This window comes from Podarcis liolepis, assembly GCF_965112155.1.
Source record: "Podarcis liolepis genome assembly, chromosome: 8".
Lineage (NCBI taxonomy): Eukaryota > Metazoa > Chordata > Lepidosauria > Squamata > Lacertidae > Podarcis > Podarcis liolepis.
The window spans coordinates 649723-673322 of NC_139560.1; the positions used below are offsets into that span (position 1 = coordinate 649723).

The window sequence follows — 23600 nt, forward strand, 5'->3', positions numbered from 1 at the left end:
GGGCATGGCGGGGCTGGAGCTGCTGTCGGAGCAGGGCTACCGCGTGGACGGGCGGCGCGCCGGGGAGCTGCGCCAGATCCGCGCCCGGCTGGGCGTCTTCGCGCAGGCCGACGGCTCGGCCTACCTGGAGCAGGGCAACACCAAGGCGCTGGCCGTCGTCTACGGGCCCCACGAGGTGGGTAGGCCGGGCGGGCGGGCGGGCGGGCGGAGGGCCGGGGGGGGGGGACCGGGGATGCCGGGAGGGATGGCGGGGCCGGCGCTGCCCTCCTCTCCTCCTCTCCCCCTTCCTCCCGCAGATGCGCGGCTCCCGCGGCAAAGCGCTGCCGGACCAGGCGCTGCTCAACTGCCAGTTCAGCCTGGCCACCTTCAGCACCGGCGAGCGCAAGCGGCGGCCCCACGGCGACCGGCAGGCGGGCGAGATGAGCCTGCAGCTCAAGCAGACCTTCGACGCCGCCATCCTCACCCAGCTCTACCCCAGGTCGCAGATCGACATCTACGTGCAGGTGGGAGCGGGGGGGCGGCGGGGGGCTGGGAGACCCGGGACAGGGGGAGACTGGAGGGGGGTGGTGCAGCCCCCCCCCAGCATCCTCTAAGAGGGCAGCAAACTGGGGGGGGGGGTGCCTTGGTCCCACAAATCCATCCCAGTGCCCCCCACCCTAATTAACTAGGTAGGACTCATCCTTCCCATTTGTTGGAAGCCGCCCAGAGGGGCAACCCAGTCGCATGAGTGGCATATAAGTAATAGAATAATAATAACAATCTAATAATATAATATCAACCCTGTCAGATGGGTGGCATGTAATAAATAAATTATTAAAATTCCAGTAGCCCCTTAGAGACCAATTAAGTTTGTTACTGGTCTGAGCTTTCGTGTGCCTGCACACTTCTTGGTCTCTAAGGTGCTACTGGAAGGAATTTTAAAATTTTGTTTTGACTACGGCAGACCAACATGGCTACCTCCCTGTAAATAAATTATTATCATCACCATCACTCTATAAAAAGCATAATTCAGAATAGAAGTTTGCAGAACCCGCTAAGGAAAATAACATCATAAAATTCAAAACAGTAACAATTAATTGCACTTTGATTCAAAATCCAATTAAAATTACTCAGTTTAATTAATTCAACAAGAGGGGCGAGCGTGATCCAGTGATCCCAAGTTTGCAAAGTCCATTACCCCTTGCCTCCTCCTTGCCTCTTTCCTCGCTCCCCCAGCAAGACATAGCTGTGCACAGTGGGTGCCCTTGCCCAGGGCGTGCTGGGAGCTTGAGGGCCTGGCTCTGTCCGGGGGCCTGGGGTGGGGAGGGGCTCCTTCCGCCGGGTCCTGAGGAAGCCTTTCCTGCGCCTTCCAGATCCTGCAGGCGGACGGCGGCAACTACTGCGCCTCGGTGAACGCGGCCACCCTGGCGGTCATTGACGCCGGCATCCCCATGAGGGACTACGTCTGCGCCATCTCGGCCGGCTTCCTGGAGGACACGCCCCTGGCCGACCTGAACTACGTGGAGGAGGCGGCCGGCGGCCCCCAGATGGCCCTGGCGCTGCTGCCCAAGTCGGAGCAGATTGCGCTGCTGGAGATGAACGCCCGGCTGCACGAGGACCACCTGGAGCGCATCATGGAAGCCGCCAGCAAGGCCTGCAAGGACGTCTACGCCGTGCTGGACCAGGTGGTGCGGGAGCATCTGCGCGAGGTCACTGCTCTGCTGGGCAAGTGAGCCCCCTCCCGGCTGCACTGGGGGTGGGGGGCGCAGAGCGGTGGAAGACGCCTCCTCCTCCTCTGCCCTTTTCTCAGGTGGCGCCAGCTGGATGCGGCCAAGAATCTCCCCCTTCCTCCCTGAACTGAGCCGCTCTCTGTGGGAGAGGAATGCGCAGCTAGATGCAGGCCTGTGTTGCACTGCCTGCGGTGCTTTGCACTCAGCCTTTTTGTACAGGGTTGCTTCTTTTTTACATGCCAGAGAATTAAATATTCTTCCAAAGAAAGTACGGAGTGTAGATCACTTGGGCACACGTCACGTGGCTTCCCTCTGGCCTCAGGACTGGTTGAGATTTAAGAGCAGGTGAGCCTTGCCCCCCCCCCTGACCCGGGGTTCTGTGCGAGTGTCTTCAGTAAACACACCGTTGTGATGCTTGACTTGGCCAGAACAACTCTGGCTGCTGGGGGGCCACAGAAGGGGAGTCCAAAGGCCTGTCACTTTGCACAGCTTCCATGGGGCCATTCCTTCATCTTAGCTGTACACATGCATAGAAATTAAGTTGCACTCTCAGAGCTAACCAGTGATAGAAACTCAATATATAATCAAATTGCCCAAATGGCACCTTAAACCTAGGCTACGGTTGCCACAATGAGATACCCAGGCACTGCCCCCAACGGGAGCTCAACCTGTAGCGGGGATTCAAACCTCCGACCTTCTGATCGGCAAGCCCAAGAGTGGTTTGGACCACAGCGCCACCAGCGTCCCTAATTTATATACTACTTTATATTATAAATAACAAATCTCAAAGCAGTTTACAACACCTTAAAAATAAAACAATCCAGAATAAAACAGATTCAAGCTTCAAGGAAAATATTTCACATCCTTCTCTAAGTGACATTTGGCTTTCCTCATTCACCAACCCGGCATCCAGGGATCTCCACACGGTCGCCGCAGTTAGACGCGCACCAGTAGCAAAACATGCCTGGTGAGTTTCTAACACTGGATAGGAGATCTAGCAAAGCATGTACTATAACTTCCACTACAGTTCTCTCCAGAAGCAGCCCATCCACACTGAGTGCCCACCAAGGTTGGCAAGTGCTTATGCCATGTGCTCTTTGCACAGGATGGTGCCTGTGGCATGACACTTGCACCCGGGCTTCTCTGCAGGTCATTTTGGCTCTTGGCTGGCATGGTGGGTGACTGGTTCTACCCTGGGCAGGTGGGGGGAGTCGGAGTGGGTCACGTCTTGGGCCCTTCCAGCCCACATTGTGGAAGAATGCAAGTGGGGGGACGCTAGCCTGGGCAGGAGCTCCTTGAGTGGCCCTGGGGTCAGGCGAGTGGCACATGCCAGTCACAAGCTTCGGGGGAAAGGGATTAACCTCAAGGAGGGGCACCAGCACAGCCCCATCCCACGTGGTCTGAGAACTGTTGCTGTGCCCCGGAGGTACCACAGTCAGCAGATAATAAATGCAAGAGCCGTGGCCAGGCCTGAGTGAGCGGCAACATTTCCCGACAGAGACCTTGGAGACAACGTGTCCTGGCAGGAGCAAAAAGTGGGCATGTGCGAAGCTGCCTTATACCAAGGGATCAGCCCCCTAGCTCAGTGGGTCTCTGGGGTGTCAGGCAGGAGTTTTCCAAGCCCCACCTGGAGACTCCAGCAGGGACGGAGCATGGCATGCACAGTGGAGGCTGTGGGCTCGTTCCCAGACTAGGAAAACACAGCTGCCCAGGGATGTTCAGGTGATCTCTGCTGGTGGCAGGTAGCTCCTTGGAGAGACGCAGCAGGGCCTGTCCCGGAGAGGCGGCCACGGGCTGCCTGGAGAGGAGCGCCTCTTGTGCAGAAGGCCTGTCTGCTGCGCCATCAAACGGGGGGGGGGGCTGGCCTGGGGCTCCAGGAGGGCTTCCTGGACTTGCCCTTGAGCAAGTCCCCCTCTCCGACCTGCCAGACTCGGCCCGGGACCCAGCCTGGAAGACCAGGAGCCAAGGCGCAGAGGCCCCGGGGAGGGCGCCAGGCGGAGCAGAGGGGGCATCTCCATGCAGGGGGCCTCTGCTTCTGCCTCCAGCTCCGGGAGGAATGCAAAATGAAATGAAATTGCAACCCCCCAGGCGGAGCAGGAGAGTTGGGAGCGGGCTTCTGCAGTGCAGGAACCGCAGCTTCCCTGGGCGAGCGAGGCCCCAAGTGCACTCTGCACATGCTCGGAGGACCTCTTGTGCCCTTCTTAGGCCCGGAAGCGCCGCCAGACCATAGACTCCGCCGTGGGCTGGAGCGGCCGTTCCGGAGGCGGAACTTCCGGCGGGCTCCTTGCCGCGCCCGCTCTTCCGCTTCCCCTCCGCCCGGGCCCGGAAGCCGCTCTGGCCGGCTCCTCTCGCTGCTCCCGTGCGCTCGGCCGCCCCGGAAGGAGCCCCGCCTGGACGGTGGGTGCGGGGCCCGGTTTTCCCCGCCCACCTCCCCTCGCCCCGCCCCTCGCGGTGGGGGGGGGGTCCTCGTCCCGCCTGTCTGGCCCCCCAAGGGCCCTGCGAGGGAGGCCAGGCGGGGGGGGCGGGTGAGGGGGAGCGGGATTCGAACACAGGTCCCTGTCTGAGCCCAATGAAAGGGGGGAGGGGGGGCGGGAGGGGTGAAGGTGGTTGTTCTTCTTCTTGTTGTTGTTGTTATTAATGGCGTTGCGCCCCCCTTCTCTGCCCCCCAGGGCCCTGAGAGCTCTGCGCGGCCATGGGGCTGCTCTCGGACCCCTACCGCCGGCGCGCCCTCTCCCGCCTCCTGCTGCGCCTCAACACCCCGCTCTGGTGAGTGGCATCGGGGCAAGACCTCGGGGGGGGGGCTCCCTTGGGGCACAGCCCCCCTGCCCCCCCGCAAGCTTCCTGCCCCCCAACGGCCTCCCTCTCCTTCTCTCCGCAGCATCATCAGCTTCCTGGTGGGGCTGGGCTGGTTCCTGGGCTTGGCCTTCCACCCTTTCACGCTGCGCATCTACATGTCGGAGAACGCCATGGGCTCCACCATGGTGGAGGAGCATTTCGTCCACGGGGAGCGCGCCCTCTCCTACGCCCGGGAGTTTGCCGGCCACAAGAAGAAGGCGGGGTGAGTGAGGGGCTGGGGAGACCCCGGGGGGGGGGCAGAGGACCTTCTGGGCCGCACCCCGAGGGCGTCCGGGGCTGGCACTCTTGGGCCTCTGCAGCCCCCCAGATGAACCCAGTGGCCCAGAGCGGGCCTTTTGGGGCCACAGAGAGAAACCCCACCGCTCCCTGACTCTACAAGAAGGAAAGTCTTCCATTCTGCCAGGAGTGGGATATCGAAGGGAAGAAGCAGTTTTGCCCCCAGTGCAGTTTAGGGTCTTTCTGCCCCCGGTGGGTTGGCCTTGGCACACCTTGGCAGCTGGCTTCCAATCTCTTAACAATGGCAATAGAAAGTGAGCCTTCTGCAGATACTTTTCTGAGGTGTGGATAAGCCTTGCCTCCTCTTTAAACCCTTATATAATGAAGAATAAATTGTCAGTGTGGAGTGTTTCCTTCCATTGAAGGTCCGCCCAAACCCAAGCCTGGATTTCTTATGGAGACAGTGCAATGTTTTCCTTTATAAAAGCTGAGAACAGGGTTCTTCAAATGTGCACATGATGTAAAGTACGCAGGTGCTGAAATGCATCAGGCAGAGGGCCTTCTCGGTGGTGGCTCCCTCCCTGTGGAACGCCCTCCCATCAGATGTCAAGGAAATAAACAACTATCTGTCTTTTAGAAGACATCTGAAGGCATCCCTGTATAAAGGTAAAGATACCCCTGACCGTTAGGTCCAGCCGCAGACGTCTCTGGGGTTGCAGCGTTCATCTCGCCCTATAGGCCAAGTGAGCCGGCGTTTGTCCGCAGACAGCTTCCGGGTCATGTGGCCAGCATGACTAAGCCACTTGTGCCGAATCAGAGCAGCGCATGGAAACACTGTTTACCTTCCCGCCAGAGCAGTGCCTATTTATCTACTTGCACTTTGACGTGCTTTCGAACTGCTAGGTGGGCAGGAGCAGGGACTGAGCAACGGGAGCTCACCCCATCGCAGGGATTCGAACCGCCAACCTTCTGATCAGCAAGCCCTAGGCCAGGGGTCAGCAAACTTTTTCAACAGGGTGCCGGTCCACTGTCCCTCAGACCTTGTGGGGGGCCAGACTATATTTTGCGGGGGGAAATGCACAAATTCCTATGCCCCACAAATAACCCAGAGATGCATTTTAAATAAAAGCACACATTCTACTCATGTAAAAACATGCTGATTCCCGGACCGTCCACGGGCCAGATTTAGAAGGTGATTGGGATCCGGCTCCCGGGCCTTAGTTTGCCTACCCATGTCCTAGGCTTTGTGGTTTAGACCACAATGCCACCTGCGTCCCCCTGCAGCCCTATAGAGGGAAGTTTTTAAGGAATGATGTTTGAGTATGTTCTGATATGTGGTGTGAGCCACCCAGAGTGGCTGGGGAAACCCAGCTAGATGGGTGGGGTATAAATATTATTATTATTATTATTATTATTATTATTATTATTATTACTATTATTATTATTATTATTAACATTAAAGTGTAATGCAGGTGATTTCATTGTATTTCTCTTCATACTGTGGTGACACAGTGTAGGAAAGCTCAGCCAGCCTAACTGGCCCTTTTGCCACCTGGTCGAGACCCCCTCCCTCCTCAAGGGGGGATTGCTGTCAAAGCTGGTGGAGCAAGAGAGGAGAGCTGGGCCCTCACCCGCCCCTGGTGCCCCTTCCTCTCTCCCCAGGGGCATGCCAGTGGCCTGGCTGGAGAAGACCATGTGGAACCTGGGCCTGGAGGTGTACAAGCAGTCCTTCTCCCGCACACTGCCTTTCCCCGACGAGATGCGAGAGAGATACGTAGGTGCTTCCAGGCTCCTCCCTGGGCAGGCGGGTGGGCCGGGGTGCGGCTGTTCCGCTGCTGGGGAGATGAACCCTGGGGCTGCCCTTCTCTTTGCAGATGGTCAAGGGCACCAACGTCTATGGGATCCTGCGGGCTCCCCGGGCAGCCAGTACGGAGTCCTTAGTGCTGAGCGTCCCCTGCAGTGAGGGGCAGCAGAACAACCAGGCCGTGGGGCTGATGCTGGCGCTGGCCTCCCACTTCCGAGGTGATCGGGGAGGGGTGGGGCTGAGGGCTTCCCTTTGCCACACCTTTAGAGATCCTTCAGCTGATCGCTGCTACACTCGAGATGTCAAGGCCGGGGGTGGGGGATGTTGTCCCCTGTTCCCCTCTATTTGTTTCCCCAAAAAATGGAGGAGTGCAATCCAAGCCAGTTGGAATCCAGGCCAAATAGGCTCATTTGCATTTGTGCAAGTTTAAATCTGGGTTTTCCGTATCTCAACCTTCCCAGAACTATATTGCATGAAATTTCCTAGAATGAGTCGGGGGTAAGATCCAGCTTCCTCCCTGGTTTCCCTTCCCCTGGCTGGGAGGGAAGAACCGGGTCTGCCTGTTGCTTCCTTTGGGGGGGGGGGGTGATGTGTGCCAGTGCTGGGCCTGCCCAGGGGGTTCATGGGGGCTGCTGAGCTTCCCCTGTGTCCTAGGTCAGATCTATTGGGCCAAAGACATCATCTTCCTGGTCAACGAGCACGACCTGATTGGGATGGAGGCCTGGCTGGAGGCGTATCATGACGTCAACGTCACAGGTGAGAGGGCACTGCCTGGGGGGATTGCCCAGCCGCCCTGGGGGAGTCTGCCTGGAGCACCTGCCTTGGAGCTGCTGGGGGGCTCCTCTTGTTTCTCCAGAGCGGCCCTATGGGTCTCTCTGCCAGTTCTTTCGCTGTCTGCATTCCCCAGGCCTGGCCCAGACCCCCAACGTCCCTTCACCCAGCCAGCTCTTCCAGGGTCCTGCTATCCAGCCACAAAGGCTCATCTCCTAACCCCCCCCCCCCCGGAGCAGAACGACTGGCTCCCGTCCTCTAGGAATGAAGGGCAGCGCCCCCTTGCCCCGTGATGCGAACGCCCATCACCCTCATTAGCGTTTATTTTAGCAACCTGGGGCCACCCTTTCTCTCCCCCCGCAGAGGTGCACTCGTCAGGGATGTTGGGTCGGGCAGGAGCCATCCAGGCCGCCATTTCCCTGGAGCTGAGCAGCGACGTCATCACCAGCTTCGACGTGGCCGTGGAGGGGCTGAACGGGCAGCTGCCCAACCTGGACCTCGTCAACCTCTTCTACTCCTTCTGCCAGAAGAACGGGCTGCTCTGCACCATTCAGGGCAAGGTAGGTGGGGAGGGGGACCCTGAGGGGCTGCTGGAGGGGGAGGCCATTTGGGCCCTGCCCAGAGCCCCCTAGGCAAAGGCCTGCGAGGGAGGCAGCCCCAGCTGGCTGGAGGGGAGGCTCCGGCCTTGCCTCTTGTCCTGGCCGTGGGGTGGATTTCTCCGCTCCTGGGCTGTGAGGGCAGGGAGCTGCTTTGGGCCAATTGTCCTGAGTCCCCTCTCCGCTCCCCTCCAGCTGCAGCGGACCGACTGGGACTCCCTGCCGGCCTTCGTCCACTCTCTGCAGACGATGCTTCTGATGGTGCTCAAGCAGGGCTCCGGCCGGCCGCAGGGGGACCACGGGCTCTTCCTGCGCTACCACATCGAGGCCATCACCCTGCGCGGCATCAACAGCTTCCGCCAGTACAAGTTTGACATGGGCATGGTTGGCACGTGAGTAGGCGGCCTTGGCAGGGCGTGGGTGCAAAGGACCCTGTTTGGGGAGCAGACTTTGGCCTGTGTGAAAGCTGAGAAGGGATGGGATACGCCCACACCGGCCTCCGGAGGGGGAGGCGAGCATCAGAAGAGCATGGGTACTGGATCAGGCCAAAGAAGAGCCCCTCTAGTCTGGCATCCTGCTCTCCCAGTGGCAGAATGCCCCTGAAAACCTAGGAATCCAGGTAGACTGCCTCTGGGCTTGGAGGTTCCATGGGAGCATAAGTGCGGCCTGGTTGTTGGTTCAGGCCAAAGAAGAGCCCCTCTAGTCCAGCCTCCTGTTCTCACAGGGGCCAGCCAGATGCCCCAAGGGGAAGAAGGCCACAAGCAGGATTCGAACCCAGGAGCTGCTCTCTCCCTTCCTGTGCTTTCCAGCAACTGGTTCTCAGAAGCCCTGCTGCCTCTTGATTGTGGATGCAGGGCTGAGCCATCCTGGCCAGGAGCCATCCATAGCCCTCTCCTCCTCCATGAATTGGTCCCATCCTCTTTCAAAGCCAAGAATTCTGCCTCTCACCCCGTCGCTTCCCTTCCCCAGGACCCTGGAGGGAATGTTCCGGAAGCTGAACAACCTGCTGGAGCGCCTCCACCAGTCGTACTTCTTCTACCTGCTCCCGTCTCTCTCCCGCTTCGTCTCCATCGGGCTCTACATGCCGGCCTTCGGGTTCCTCATCCTCATCCTAGTCCTCAAGATATCCTCCTCTGCTGTGTGGGGAGCAGGGGGGGGGGCTGGGGGAGTTTCAGTCTCTTGCTGCTTCTGAGCTGGGATCCAGGGAGGGTCAGAGGAGAAGCTCCCACTTGAGGAGCCCAGCTGGGGGGCCACATAGTGGAGGACTCCCCAGGAAGCAGGCAGACTGATGGTCTCAGGAGAGGCTCCCTCTGACCACCAAGCCTTGGGGCCTTGCAGGGAGGCGCTTGGGAGCCCAACTCGAGGGTCCTCTGGCCTGAGGGTGGCTTTTTCTGTACCTCTTGGGAGCCAGAGGACAGGACAGGCTCTGGAGCTTCTGCCCTGACCAGCTGCGAGGATGAACAGAAGCTGATAGGGCCTGGGGCATCCTCTGTTGGGAAGGTGGCCTGAGCAGACTTCAGTGGTGCCAGGCTGCCAGCCCTACTCTTCAGCCGGACAGCGTCCTTGTGCAATGTTGTTCCTGTGCCAGAAGGAAGAATTTCAGCAAACACAGCTTCTCCTGTCACTGGCTGCGTCCCTCTGGACTCCCCTGTTCCATGCAGCAACTGCGGCCCATAGGCCTGGCAGCCAAGCCCTTCAGGAGCAGCCCTGGTTTGCCGCAGCCCCAATCAGTGGGCAAGAGGCCTCCCTTGGGTGCCCCCTGTGTCTGGCTGGCCAGGCTCAGCCTCACTCTGCCCTGTGCGTCTCCCTCCACTTGTCATTCATCTCAGCAGAGCTCTGGCAAATGCCAGAGGTGTTCCGACAAGAGGTCGAGGGGTGTTAGGTTCCCTGGCATCGCCTTAGCTAGACCCTGGAAGGCCACCCCCCTTGGTGCTCCTCTGGATACTTGGGGAGGGGATGTCTGGTTGGTGTCCCCTAGGATTTGGGTGAGGGGAGTTCCTGGCTTGGCTCGTCGCGTCCTCTGAGCTCCTGCCTTTCCCTTGACTCCTCCTTCCTCTTCACGCTCTGGACCTGTGGATGAAGCTGAGCCACTACGATGTGGACCCAGATGACCGGCTCTGCGATGGAGACCAAGGTCCTAGTCCTGTTGCTCTGGAGGTGAGATGATGTGGCGGGGAGTGGCGGGGTCCCTGGGGAGGGGGCGGAGAAGGGACTCGGTGGTGGGAAAGGACCTGCATGGGCATTGCTCGCCTCTTGAAGTCACCCTGGAGCCCCGCACAGCCCATTCCTGCAATCCTGCACCCCCCCTGAAAAAAACATGGGTGCTGCTTGTCTGCTCCTGGAATGGTCAGTCCTCTCACACTGACTGCTTCCAGCGCATGGCATTGTAGTGTTTCCAAAGTAAAGGAAGGATTGCACTTTGATTAATAAGATACGCATGAGGCTGGGAGGGGTGCGTATAATGATAATTCCTTTCCACTCCTCGGCCCAGGTCGTTTTATTCACAAAAGAACTTTTTACACAGTGTTCATAAGAACCAATCAGATTTCCTCTGAGCATTTCAAAAAAAACCACGTGGGACAAAGTCAGATCAGAAGAAATTCTTTTAACTACAAAGAAACTATCTCCTACTTGAGCACGCATATGTAGTTCAGAGTAAATAAAATAGGAATAAAAGGAGGAATGCATTCAGCAAAACCCCGGAGGTCATAAACAGGAGTACACAGGAGAGGTAGGATGGCAGTATTTGCCCTCTCCTTGTGAACTCTCTTCCTGGCCCTTAAGATCTACATCAAAGCTACCTTCTATCTTCATGACCCAGGATGCCTGATGCAGCTGGCCTGTGTTTCAGAATGCTTATACGTGCCTGTCAGGCGTAGAGAAAGCAAATGGCAGAGGTGCAGAGACTTGTGGGATTCGATGAGAAACTATTGTCAATGAATCAAACCCAGTCAACGCAGTGCTTTCATGGCTGTCACAATGGCTTGCTCCATATTTCATCATTCCTCATAGCAATCCCACCTGACCCCCCCACTCTGGATATTTGCACCCCTACATGGCATGGGCAACAAAGAGAGAGCACCTCAAAAAGACATGGCTGGTTGAGGAAGAGAACGGCTTGGAAATGTGATGCTCCCTGGACACACTGAGACTAAAATGCGCTTGAAGTTCCTCCTGAGTGTTCAGGCCCTGAAGAGCCAGGCTTTGCCAGCCCCCTCCCCTCTTCTGCCCTGGGCCAGGCATGCTGTGGGGGTCAGAGTGGTCCTGCTTTTCGGTGCAGTTGCTGCACTTGTTCCAGCAGAGATCCCCAAATGCACAATGAACTCTTCTTTGGTGAACGGGTGGGGTTTTTGCCCCCCCCCGAAACCCCCACCAGCCTTAGCCGCGACTCCTGGCCCTCCCATCCAGGGAGGGGGCCCTTCTCCTGACCCCTCTGCCCTCCTCTCTCACCCAGGAGCCCAAGCCCAGCCTGCTGACGCTGGTGCCCCCGCTGCTGATCTGCCACGCCACGGGGCTGGCCCTCTACTTCGTGCCCATCCTGGGGCAGCAGGTGGCCACGCAGCACTTCCCCGTCTCGGAGTCGGAGGCCGTGGTGCTGACGGTCATTGCCATCTACGTGGCGGGGCTGGCGTTGCCCCACAACACGCACAGGTGACGGGGAGGGAGGGGAGGAGACGGCCCGGCCAGGTGGGGGCCCTGTGCGACTCTTGCCTGCCCCGGCACAAGGCAGGGAGAGGGCGAGACGTGCAGAGCTTGAAGGGGTGCCTGATTGCCCAGCGCTCTCAGGGGCAAGGGCCAGGCTGCTGCTGCTGCTCTTCTTTTCCAGGGGCTGTGGCTGTGCCGCCTGCAGACTGGCTCTGTCTCTCTGCCCCGCAGGGTCCTGACGGGCTCGGGAAGCGACCGTGGCTGGATGACGCTGAAGCTGGTCTCGCTCCTCTACCTGGCCATGCAGCTGGGCTGCATCGCCCTCATCAACTTCTCCCTGGGCTTCCTGCTGGCCGTCACCATGGTGCCTGTCGCTGCCCTTGTCCAGCCCACGGGGCCCAAGTACGTACGCCCTGGGGCTGCTTCCTGCTTCCCTCTCTGCCCCCACCCCACAAGAACTGGGCTGCAAAGGACAGGGATCACCAGAATTGCCCAGGGCAGATGACGGGGCGTCTCCTTGCCACTCCTCCCCCTGAGCTCTGTCCTCCAGCTACAAAGGGAGACAGAGGCCTTTCAGTGTTGCTGGGAGTTCGCAGCTGCCCTCAGCTGCAGCCAACACATCAGGGAAGGTGGCAGCTGTAGCCTAACGGCATCACTTGGGCACTTGCAGCCTCCCCATCCCTGGCCTAATGAAGTGGCCGCGTTCCCCCTCTTCTGGGCCAGTTCTTTGCGGGGAAAGCCAAGGGCCTGAGGAAGAAGCAAGAAAGCAAACGCTTGGCAGAGCCAAATTTGTTTCTGTATGTTGGGCTTCCTCAGGACACGCAAAGCAGAGCTGCCCACATCAGGACGATGTGTTTGGCCTTAGTTTCAAAATGGAGATACAAATAGGACTCTTTTGTCCAAAAGGTGCTAGAGTCCTCCCCATTATCCTTCTGTGGGGGTGTTGCGGAATTTAGGGGTGGGGAGTGTGTCCCCCAGGCAAGCTTCTCAGCTTTTCAAATTTGTGGCCCTGGACCCTTGGTCCTGTCCTTCAGGGCGGTGGATGTTTCAACCCTGTCCATGGCTGAAGAAGGAACGGTTGCTTTAGGAAGGTGGGGCTTCTCGGTTTCTTTTTGTTCCTCAGTATTTGTATCAAACTTTATTTTGGTCACAGACCTGCATAAGATAAAAAATACTGATAAATAGAATGCGTAAGACTTAAATCAGGTAAGGGATAAAAACTAGTAGTTAAAAGGTGATATCATACATAACATAAAAAGATAGAAACAAGTACAAACAGTTAAAAGTGACTGTAAGAGAGGGAGTGTGAAGGAGCACAGGTCTTGCATTTGGGGCGTAGTTTGTGGCGCAAACCACCCTTTGACGAATATCCATCATGGCAGCGCAGAATCTAGGAACTGAGTATGTAACATCTGGGTTTTCATCTTGAAGTAGCAGGGAGGGATGAAGCTGTTCTGTGCGACTTGGAAATGTTTTTCTTCTTGTTTTTCTTGTGTATTCTACAGACAAAGGGTGGCATGCAAATTTTAACAACAAACCCACAATACACCCTGCCCTTTCGGGAGTGGGCCTGCCCCTGTCCGTGTGCCCGCAGGAGCCCAGAGCTTTCTTTCCCTGCTTCCTCCCCCAGGTACCTCTACGCTGTGCTGCTGGTCCTGGTCACGCCAGCGGCCACCCTTCTCTTCTGCATCTTCCTGTACCAGGAGCTCATTGAGTACCCTATCTCCCTGCTGGAGGGCTGGCAGCGCTTCTTGCAGGCGATTGCTGAAGGGCTGTTGGACCACCACCTCTACGGCTCCATCGTCTTCCCCTTCATCGCCATCTTCGTCTACCCCTGCTGGCTTCTGCTCTGGAATGTGCTTTTCTGGAAGTAGCCCCCTGACGCCGCCCCTGTGCTTGAACTGGCCTGCCCCAATCCACTTTGGACTTCCCTGGGGCAGCCAGGGGAGACTTCCCTTCCATCCTGCTGGGTGCCACTGTGATTTCAGAAATGTGAAACTCGGGGGCAGGCAGGTGAGGCCTCCTGAAGCCATCAGCTGGACTCTGTAGGGGATGCCTGCTTGGGAAATAACCTGGTCTTGTGGGATTTGACGTCTGCGGCAGCTGCAGCCACGGTTCATAGATCTGGGTGTGGGGCTGGCTGGGCAGCTGCTCAGAGCTTGCAGGAGAGAGGGAGCTTGGGCTGGGGTAACTGGATCCTGGTTCCTTTGTGGTGGCCCTGCTTTAAGTCATGAGTGTGACTCTCAGGGGCAGGGGGGCAGCCTGGGGTGTGGCTGGTCCTTTTCTCGGTGGCTTCAGCTTGCACGTGGACCACGTGGGGCCAACAACCAGCTCTGATGTTAGCAATGCAAGATGATACTGGGGGGGGGGGGGAGTGGATGTGTACAATCTTTAAATAAAAATAAAGACAAAAGGTTTTGATACAGTGCTTGCACTTATTTTCATCCTGACTCCTCACCAGAAACACAGCTCTTGGGGCGTCTGCTAACAATTCAGAATATCAACCATAACCTTGAACTTAAGATGTATTAAGAGAGTAAAGCAAAGCAGCAGCTGGTCCCGTTATAACAGGGGTGGGGCACGTCCTTGGCCCTGCAGATGTGGCTGGACTGCAACTCCCTTCAGCTCCAGATGACAGGGCGTGCCTTTATACTGCTGCAGGTTCACTGGTTTCATGTTGTCTTTTTGTTGTAATGCTACTGGGTTTTGTTCTAACAATACTGGTTGGTTTTCTGTTGTACACAGCTTAGAGATTTTTATTTTTATTTTATTATTTATAAATTAAAGTTGTATACTGCTCTTCATCCATAGATTTCAGGGTGGTTCACAACAGAAAAATACAAGATTCTCTCACTCTATAAAAAAAGAACAAAACAAACCAAGACACCCCCACACACACACACATTTAAAAGGGTATCAGACGTTATGCAGCCCAAGACCTAGTGGAAGAACATTTTTACCTAGCATCTAAAGGCATTTAATGAAGGTGTCAGGCGAAGCTCCCTGGGGGAAGAGCATTTCACAGACAGGAAGCCACTACACACTTTGAATTGGGCCAGGAATGTGCACCTGCCCTTCAGCCTAAGGTCCCTTGGGCAAGAGCCTCAGCTGCTCCTGGGCAGATTTCTCCCTGTGCCTCTGCCAGCCTGAGCTGAGGGAGCAGAGGGTTGGGGCTGCAGGGCAAGGCTTAGAAGCAGCACATACTGACTCCACTGACTCCCTTTTCAGGTACAACAAAAGGAGGTGCTGGGAAAGGTGAGAGGCTCCCGCCTGAAGCCCTGGCGAGCCATTGCTGCCGGTCAGTGTCGGCAGTACGGAGGTGGAGGGGCAGCTGGCTGGGCTCCTTTTCCACCCCTTGTTGTTGTTTAGTCGTTTATAGTCGTGTCCGACTGTTCATGACCCCCTGGACCAGAGCACGCCAGGCACTCCTGTCTTCCACTGCCTCCTGCAGTTTGGTCAAACTCATACTGGTAGCTTCGAGAACACCGTCCCACCATCTCGTCCTCCGTCGTCCCCTTCTCCTTGTGCCCTCCATCTTTCCCAACATCAGGGTCTTTTCCAGGGAGTCTTCTCTCCTCATGAGGTGGCCAAAGTCTTGGAGCCTCAGCTTCAGGATCTGTCCTTCCAGTGAGCACTCAGGGCTGATTTCCTTCAGAATGGAGAGGTTTGATCTTCTTGCAGTCCGTGGGACTCTCAAGAGTCTCCTCCAGCACCAGAATTCAAAAGCATCCATTCTTCGGCAATAGAAACTGCCAATATTGTCATGCCTTTAGAACTGTGGTTCCCTAAGTGGGTGGTAGTGCCCCCTGCTGGTGATTCCTGGGTTGGGGTGCACTAAGAGGCAAGTGGGCAGCAGGGGCCACTGGAGGTGTAAATGACTATCTTTTTTTTTAAAATAAATTTTTATTAATTTTTCATAAATAAAAAAGAAACAAAACAAAAACATAAATAAACACAAAATCGACTTCCCCATACCACCCGTTTTCTGCATTCTTGTTTCAAGATTTTCCAGCAACCCTTTCGTAATACACTTATTTATATTTCGTAAATTTAACTTCCATAAGTTATTAGAACAACTGTAGTTCTTTATCTCTTATTACCCTGATCCCCTAATTTTCCAAATTACAACAGTTTTTAAGATAAGCTTTAAATTTGTTCCAGTCTTCATCCACCGCCTCTTTCCCCCGGTCTCGAATTCTGCCAGTCATCTCTGCCAGTCCCATATAATCGATCACCTTCGTCTGCCATTCTTCCAACGTGGGTAGATCTTGTGTCTTCCAATACTTTGCTAGCAGAATTCTTGCTGCTGTTGTGGCATACATAAAAAATGTCCTATCCTTCTTAGGCACCATTTGGCCCACCATACCCAAGAGAAAGGCTTCTGGTTTTTTAATAAAGGTTCTCTTCAGAACTTTTTTAATTTCATTATAGATCATTTCCCAGAAAGCCTTAATCCTCAGGCAGGTCCACCAAAGGTGATAGAAAGTTCCCTCCGTTTCATTACACTTCCAACACTTGTTGTTGGGCAGATGATAGATCTTTGCTAACTTAGCCGGAGTCATGTACCACCTGTAGATCATTTTCATAATGTTTTCTCTTAAGGCATTACATGCCGTAAATTTTACACCAGTGGTCCATAACTGCTCCCAGTCAGCAAGCTCAATGTCATGCCCCATATCCTGTGCCCATTTAATCATACAGGATTTCACCATTTCATCTTGAGTATTCCATTTCAACAGCAATTTGTACATTCTTGACAAGTTTTTAGTATTGGGTTCTAACAGTTCTGTTTCTAGTTTTGACTTCTCCACTTGGAAGCCTTTCTTTCTGTCCGAGGTGTAAATGACTATCGGGACTTTGAAAAGCTGGTGGATCAGCTGAGTTGTGCTAGTGGTGAACAAGCACTCCTCCCCCATCACCGGTTGGCAAGTAGAGAGGCGAGGTCACATCAACCTAAGGCACTCTCCCATTTTGCCAAGTCACCTGCATGGAGATGTATTTGGCCCAGCAGGTAAAAGGCAAAGGACCCCTGGACGGTTAAGTCCAGTCAAAGTTGACTATGGGGTTGTGGCGCTCATCTCGCTTTCAGGCCGAGGGAGCCAGCGTTTGTCCACAGACATCTTTCCATGTCATGTGGCCAGCAGGACTAAACCGCTTCTGGCACAACGGAACACCGTGATGGAAGCCAGAGCCACAGAAACGCCGTTTACCTTCCCGCTGCAGCCATACCTATTTATCTACTTGCACTGGTGTGCTTTGGAACTGCTAGGTTGGCAGGAGCTGGGACAGAGTAATGGGAGCTCATTCTGTTGTGGGGATTCAAACCACCAACCTTCCGATCAGGAAGCCCAAGAGGCTCAGTGGTTTAGACTTTGTTGTTGTTTAGTCATTTAGTCATGTCCGCCTCTTTATGACCCCCTGGATCAGAGCACGCCAGGCACGCCTGTCTTCCACTGCTTCCTGCAGTTTGGTCAGACTCATGCTGGTCGCTTCAAGAACACTGTCCCACCATCTCGTCCTCTGTCGTCCCCTTCTCCTTGTGCCCTCCATCTTTCCCAGCATCAGGGTCTTTTCCAGGGAGTCTTCTCTTCTCATGAGGTGGCCAATGTCTTGGAGCCTCAGCTTCAGGATCTGTCCTTCCAGTGAGCACTCAGGGCTGATTTCCTTCAGAATGGAGAGGTTTGATCTTCTTACAGTCCATGGGACTCTCCAGAGTCTCCTCCAGCGCCAGAATTCAAAAGCATCCGTTCTTCGGCCGCGATCAGCCTTCTTGATGGTCCAGCTCTCACTTCCATACATCACTACTGGGGAAACCATGGCTTTAACTATACGGGCCTTTGTCGGCAAGGTGATGTCTCTGCGGGCCGCACTGCGGGGCTGTCCTTGGGCGGCCCCCCTCCCGCTTCCAGCTGAGACTCCGCGGCGCCTCTCCGGCTCAACGCGGAAGCGTCCCGTCCGCAGGAGGAGAAGGCCCTCTCTGTCCTTTTATAGCTCTATGGGGATTCTTTCGCCCTCCCCGTAGAGCTACAGATAGAAGAGTGACACGCAGCCTCAACTTCCGGGAACAATAGACAAGCCTGGCCTGGGAAGCGAGGAAGAAGAGCCCCAAAGCGGGATCAGGCCACGGGCCCATCCAGTCCAGCCTCCCCGGGGCCCCGAAGCAGAAGCCGCCAGACCCCCAGCCTTGCTGCTTCCCCTCCTCCTCCCCCTCCTCCCCGAATGTGCCTGGCTTCTTCCTCGCGTGGGAGGGAGTTCCGCAGCTGAGCTCTGCCGGGCGCGGAGGATGCTCGGGCTCGGGCTCTCCCAGGGCGACCCAGGCGAGGAAGGCGCTGGGAAAGAGGAGCCGGGGAGAGCCGCCCGCTCTGGAGCGCAGGATTCGAACCCGGGGCTTCAGGTGGCAAGGAAGGAGACGCCGCCTCGACATCCAGAAGACGGGGAGGCCTTCAAGCCGAGGCTGGGCGCCCCCCTCTCCCGGGCTGGACTAGATGCCCCCGGAGTGCCCCTTCAGAGTCCTGTCTCCGCCTCCGACCGGGAAGCCCCGCCCCTCCGGAAGTGACGCCGGACCGCCTTCCGCCGCGCGGTGCCTTGTGGGCGGCTGGGCTGGCCGGCTCCTCGGCAAGATGGCGGCGGCGGCGGCGGCGGCGCGGAGCCTGGCGCGATCCCGGGGGGGCCTCCTGCTGCCTCCCCTGCCCGGGGGGCCCCGCCCGCGGGTAAGAGACGCCCCCGCCCCGCCCCGACGCCCCCCCAGGCCCCGCCCCGCCCCGACGGGGGCGGCCCAAGGTCACCGCGTCCCCCCAGGGGTCACCCGGCGCCCCTCGCCCGGAGGGCCTGGGGGGGCCGGCAGAGGCGTCCCGGGCGGCGGAGAGGGAAAAGAGCCGCCCTCCTTCCCGTGGCGGGGAGTTCCGCAGGTCGCGCTGAGGCGGCGGGGGGGGGGGGAGAGCCTGGCGACCCCGCTGCCAGGCCGGCTTTTCTCCCGAGGAGGCGGGAGGAGGAGGCCGCGTTTCTCTCCCTCTCCCCGCGCGCCGGGGGGGCTCTGAAGGGCTGGGGCTCCGGCAGGGAGGCCCTGCGCGGGCTGGAGCGGGGCAGCCGGAGCGAAGGGCCTTCCTGCTTCTCGGGATCAGGGCCGGATTGACGTAGAAGCTAAACAAGCTCTAGCTTAGGGTCCCCCCAAAAAAACATTAAAGGGGGAAAACTGGATGTGCATTTCCAAAATAGAAGAGTAGAAACACCTAAAATGAAGCCTGCCAACAGCAGCAGAGTTTTGTGTTGTGTAAGCGCCTCTGATGTAAGTCCTGGCCCCGCCTGCCCGCCTGCTCATGCCTTACAGAGGGTGCCTACATTCCGCATGTGCAAATGGCTTGAGAGACCTATTAGGTCCAGAACCCCAAATCCGGCCCTGCTCAGGATGCGCCTGGAGAGTGGCAGACCCAGGGAGCTGGGCAGCCAGGCGTGGGGACGGGGACCACCTGGCAAAGCAGGGCAAGAAGAGGGTCCGGGTCTCTGCTCTGCTGGGTCCCGAGGGCCAGAGGGAGTGGAAGCTTCTCTGGGATTCTTGTCGTGAGCACCTGCAGTGCAATTTGGGGCACCTGCAGAGGCTGCAGGAATAGAGGTCGATCCGCAGCTTATTGTCACCTCTGGGTTTTGCGTTGGTTCTGGCCGCAAAGCCTAGGTGGTCTGCTTGGGGTTTGCTTGCTGTTCTGGTTTGCGGTCTCTGCTCAAGCATCCCTCTGCGCATGCCGGATGCAGCACAATGACTTTGGCAAGGGACCCCCTCCCCACGAGCGTTGAGGCATCTCCTAATGGTTGTAGCGTTGCTCATCCTGTAGTCTTATCTATTTTACTTATAAAATTATACAGTGCTGTATCATAGAAATATATTACAACAGTTTACAATAATGTAGAAGTATAAAACCGTACAGTAATAACATTTTCAGGCTGCCTTTCATGTCCCCTTTCCTCCACCCCCACAAGGGATGTTCTTGGCTTGTAGAGGATTGCCTGCTTTCCATGCAGAAAGCCCCAATTTCTGGTCCCCCAGTATCTCCCAGCTGAAAGGAGCAGAGGTCTTCGGCTGGGGAGATACTGCTAGTTCAATTCATTCATTCATTTAGGTAGTTTAGACCCTGATTAACAATTCCCCCCCCCCTCACAGTATAGATGAGATTAGATGAATGGATCGTCTGACGTGGTGTTTGGGAGGCTGCTTTATTATTATTATTATTATTATTATTATTATTATTATTATTATTATTACTACTACTACTATTACTATTACTATTACTATTATGATTACAGTCATACCTTGGTTGCTGAACGCCTTGGAACTCGTATGTTTTGACTCCCGAACGATTGAAAACCAGAAGTGGATGTTCCAGTTTTCAAATGATTTTTGGAAGCTGAACATCTGGCGCGGCTTCTGTGGCTTCTGATTGCAGCCAATCAGAAGCCGCACTCTGGTTTCCAAACATTTTGGAAGTTGAACAGACTTCCGGAACCGATGCCATTCAACTTCCAAGGTATGACTGTATTATTATTATTAGAATTTGTATACAGTAGTACCTCTGGATGCGAATGGGATCCCAGAGCCCCATTCGCATCCTGAAGCAAATGCAACCCGCGGTTGCGCAGGTCGCGATTCGCCACTTCCGCGCATGTCATTTTGAGCGTCTGCGCATGTGTGAGCAGTGAAACCCAGAAGTAACACGTTCTGTTACTTCCCGGTTGCTGCAGTGCGTAGCCTGAAAATGCTCAACCTGAGGCATATTTAACCCAAGGTATGACTGTACTGCCCTATACCTGGAGGTCTCAGGGTGGTTCACAGAACAATACTAGGCAAACGTCCTCGACAGGAGCCTAAGTCTTGCTATTGTAAGGCCTCGGTCAAGCCCCTCCTGTTGTCGCCGCGACTTCTCTCCAGCCCGGGTCTGCCCACGAGTTCACTCTGTTGTCCTTTCCCCCCAGGCCAACCTGACCTCCTTGGCAGGTCTCTCCCGAGGCAAGAAGGTGGCGCTGACCACGCTGGGGGTGCTGACGGCAGGCGGAGCAGGCCTGGCCCTGGCCCTCCACACCGCAGTGAATGCCGGCGAGCTGGAGCTGCACCCCCCCAACTACCCTTGGAGTCACAACGGCATGCTGTCGTCCCTGGATCACAGCAGGTGCGGACGGGCAGAGGTGGCGAGGGAGGCAGAGCAGCGGGGGGGGGGTTATGGGAACTAGGGCACCCCTTCCCCTTTGCAGCCTGCTAGGGAGCCATTGGAGGTGTGTGGTGTTGGCTGTGCCAGTGGCTGCCCTGTGCCCGCGTCCCTGTCTTGGTTTCTCAGTCGGATGACTCACATCAAGCACAAGCTCCTCCCCTCCCCCCTCCCCCATGCTCTGCTTCCTCTTCCCAGCCCAAGAGATGTACAGATCAGAACTAAAGTTCATCTCTGTCAGCGCCCTTCCAGCATCTGGCACTTGCCAGCACCTGCCGCCTCCTTGGCCTTCCTTGACTACCAAGGCCTGTACAGTGGTACCTCAGTGAGGATGCTGGAGCTGCTTCCCTGCTGGGTCTCCCACCCCTCTCCCCAAGCAGGAAGCAAAGGCTGCTTTATTCCCTGTCACTTTGACCCCGTTGTCTCTCTCCTCAAGTCCACACAGTCATGCCCTGCCTTGCTTTGTGCTCTCCTTCCTTCACCAACCCGGGCACTGACTGTACCCTTTTTTCAGCAGTGGGTGAAACACTCCCATTCCCTTGCATAGGTGCCATTGCCTTTGCTCCCAGAGGATGCTTCCTGCCTGCCTGCTGGGGGAGTTGCCCCAGAGCCAGGAAGGCTTATCTTGGCTGGGCCGGATCAGTCCCACGGAGATCCCTCTGTGGGCTGAATCGCGCACCCGTGATTTTCAGCGTCTGTGTTTGCGCAGATGCGATTTTCGGCGCCATGGAAGTGAATCACTGTGCCGTGCCAGTTTAGCACAGCGTGATAGCAGGCAGCTCAATTCAGGGGTGGCTCGTGGGTCGGTCAAACGACCTCCGCGGGCTGCTTCCAGCCCATGGGCCTTAGGTTGCTGACCCCTGCCCCAGAGTGTCCTATCCACCACCCCAATCCTCCAAGAAGGAAGGAAAACTCTTGCCTGCATTCATCCTCCCTCTTGGCTGCTGCTATCTTTGATTGACTTAGAAGTTTGGTTTTTCTTCCTTTTTTAAAAGATATTGCTGGATATATTGTATTAGTTGTGAGCTGTCACAGGAGGGTTATAACTGGAAGGGGGGCTAGAAACACACCAGAACCTTCTTTGGCTTGTCTCCAGCGTCCGACGCGGCTACCAGGTGTACAAGCAGGTGTGTTCCGCTTGCCACAGCATGGAGTACCTGGCCTTTCGCAACCTTGTTGGTGTCAGCCACACTGAAGCGGAAGCCAAGGCCCTGGCTGAAGAGGTAGGCTTTGAGGGGGGGGGGCACAGGGAAGTGGGGCGGGGTTGCTGTGGCTGACAAAGCTATGGCCCGGAGCCCCTTGCACAGCTGGTCCCTGACTCAGGGGCTCTCCTGCGCTGGCTGGCATTATGGATGGCTTGGTCGGCGGTATTGGAGGGCGGGTGGGTGAGACCAAATCATACTGGAAGTGGGGGGGGGGAGTGGGGGGAAGCCTGGCTCCCTGGGGCGGCTTAGGACTCTGGCACTCAAGTCTGGCGTGTCCTGCATTAGGCTGAGGTGCTGGATGGACCCAACGAGGATGGCGAGATGTTCACGCGGCCTGGAAAGCTCTCGGATTACTTTCCCAAGCCCTACCCAAATCCCGAAGCAGCGCGAGCTGCAAACAACGGGGCGTTGCCCCCCGACCTCAGCTACATCGTCAATGCCAGGTAACGCTGCCCAAACCAGGGCTGGACTAAGGCGGGTGGCCTCTGGCAGGTTGGCACGGTTTTGTGCTCTTCCCGGTGGAGGAGCAGAGTCGCCTTTGGTGGTTTTGAGCCTCCCTTGCCCTTCCGTTCCAGGCACGGAGGTGAGGACTACGTGTTTTCCCTCCTCACTGGCTACTGTGATCCACCCGGCGGTGTGAGCTTGCGAGAGGGGCTTCATTACAACCCCTTCTTCCCTGGGGAGGCGATTGGCATGGCACCCCCGATCTACAACGAGATCCTGGAGTATGAGGATGGTGAGTGGGGCCGGGCAGGACTTCCCTTGGGCCGGTTGTGGAGCCCCACAGCAGAATAAAAATAAAGGACTGAAACATCTGCCCTCTCCTGTGCAGGCACCCCGGCCACCATGTCGCAGATTGCCAAGGACGTCTGCACCTTCTTGCGGTGGGCGGCGGAGCCGGAGCACGACCACCGCAAGCGGATGGGCCTGAAGGTGGGTCTGCCTCTCCCCGTGGGGTAGGGAGCCCTCCAGGCGGCAGGAGCTTGGCTCCCCCCAGAGAGCGAGCCGGTGGGAGGTCTGGGAACACACAAACAGGCCTGCTGAAACGGCCCCCTTCTGCCTGTGTGCTGCTCTCCTAGGAATGCCAGGGGGTGGGGACTCCAGTGATTCATTTCCTGAAATCTTTCTGTAGAAAAGTGACCTTATGCTCCCCCCCCCTCGACTGTCTCCCTCCCCCCCCCCCAGATGATGCTGATTATGGGTATGCTGTTGCCCCTCATCTACTACCTGAAGCGGCACAGGTGGTCTGTTCTAAAGAGCAGGAAGATTGCCTACCGGCCCCCCAAGTGACCCATGCTGCCGGTGGGGCGGACCTCTCTCTGACGCCTGAGCTGCGCTGCCTCTACTGCCCTGGGAATGTATGCACAGACTGGCAGGCGGACAGGCGCGCGTCTCCATGCATTTGCTGTTATTTAACGTCTCCATCCGTTCGGTCACCCACAAAGCCTTGGGAAGAGGACCCTGGGTGGGCACCCAATAAAACGCGTTTCTTCAACCAGAAATAAGCGGCTGGTGTCTGTGTTGAAATCCAGGTAGTACATCGTATGGATTATCTTGAGTGGCTGTTACACACACACACACACACAGCGGAAAAAATCTCCTGCGCA

The 23600-nt window shown here is 56.7% G+C and overlaps 3 protein-coding genes and 1 long non-coding RNA gene across 4 annotated transcripts; 3 read left to right on the plus strand and 1 right to left on the minus strand.

The window, feature by feature from the left end:
- Nucleotides 1-4: 4 nt before the first annotated feature.
- Nucleotides 5-1977, plus strand: EXOSC4 (exosome component 4; the record flags this gene model as incomplete). The annotated part of the gene is made up of 3 exons (XM_083518252.1): nucleotides 5-175; nucleotides 297-503; nucleotides 1353-1977. The coding sequence occupies 3 exons, from the start codon at nucleotides 5-7 to the stop codon at nucleotides 1710-1712; spliced, it is 738 nt and encodes a 245-aa protein (XP_083374378.1). The 3' UTR covers nucleotides 1713-1977.
- Nucleotides 1978-4000: 2023 nt separating this feature from the next.
- On the plus strand, nucleotides 4001-14022 carry GPAA1 (glycosylphosphatidylinositol anchor attachment 1). Its single transcript, XM_083518251.1, has 13 exons — nucleotides 4001-4106; nucleotides 4379-4475; nucleotides 4588-4767; nucleotides 6444-6555; nucleotides 6656-6803; nucleotides 7240-7341; nucleotides 7720-7916; nucleotides 8148-8344; nucleotides 8922-9075; nucleotides 10014-10109; nucleotides 11407-11603; nucleotides 11829-11999; nucleotides 13228-14022. The coding sequence occupies exons 2-13, from the start codon at nucleotides 4402-4404 to the stop codon at nucleotides 13469-13471; spliced, it is 1872 nt and encodes a 623-aa protein (XP_083374377.1). The 5' UTR covers nucleotides 4001-4106; nucleotides 4379-4401; the 3' UTR covers nucleotides 13472-14022.
- Nucleotides 14023-18181: 4159 nt separating this feature from the next.
- Nucleotides 18182-23498, plus strand: CYC1 (cytochrome c1). Its single transcript, XM_083516998.1, has 7 exons — nucleotides 18182-18307; nucleotides 20559-20752; nucleotides 21885-22011; nucleotides 22279-22436; nucleotides 22569-22729; nucleotides 22826-22926; nucleotides 23179-23498. The coding sequence occupies exons 1-7, from the start codon at nucleotides 18218-18220 to the stop codon at nucleotides 23281-23283; spliced, it is 936 nt and encodes a 311-aa protein (XP_083373124.1). The 5' UTR covers nucleotides 18182-18217; the 3' UTR covers nucleotides 23284-23498.
- On the minus strand, nucleotides 19847-20552 carry LOC310713271. The gene is made up of 2 exons (XR_014529172.1): nucleotides 20394-20552; nucleotides 19847-20158 (listed from the first exon to the last, which is right to left on the minus strand). It is a non-coding gene; the product is annotated as an uncharacterized lncRNA (long non-coding RNA).
- Nucleotides 23499-23600: the final 102 nt, after the last annotated feature.

Excerpts from the sequence above, each read along its gene's own strand:
- GPAA1 (XM_083518251.1), top strand. The coding sequence starts at position 4,402 with ATGGGGCTGCTCTCGGACCCCTACCGCCGGCGCGCCCTCTCCCGCCTC. Across the intron at positions 4,768-6,443 it reads GGCCACAAGAAGAAGGCGGG|GGGCATGCCAGTGGCCTGGC; the intron begins GTGAGTGAGGGG and ends CTCTCTCCCCAG. Across the intron at positions 7,917-8,147 it reads TCTGCACCATTCAGGGCAAG|CTGCAGCGGACCGACTGGGA; the intron begins GTAGGTGGGGAG and ends GCTCCCCTCCAG.
- CYC1 (XM_083516998.1), top strand. The coding sequence starts at position 18,218 with ATGGCGGCGGCGGCGGCGGCGGCGCGGAGCCTGGCGCGATCCCGGGGG. Across the intron at positions 22,012-22,278 it reads CCAAGGCCCTGGCTGAAGAG|GCTGAGGTGCTGGATGGACC; the intron begins GTAGGCTTTGAG and ends GTCCTGCATTAG. Across the intron at positions 22,437-22,568 it reads AGCTACATCGTCAATGCCAG|GCACGGAGGTGAGGACTACG; the intron begins GTAACGCTGCCC and ends CTTCCGTTCCAG.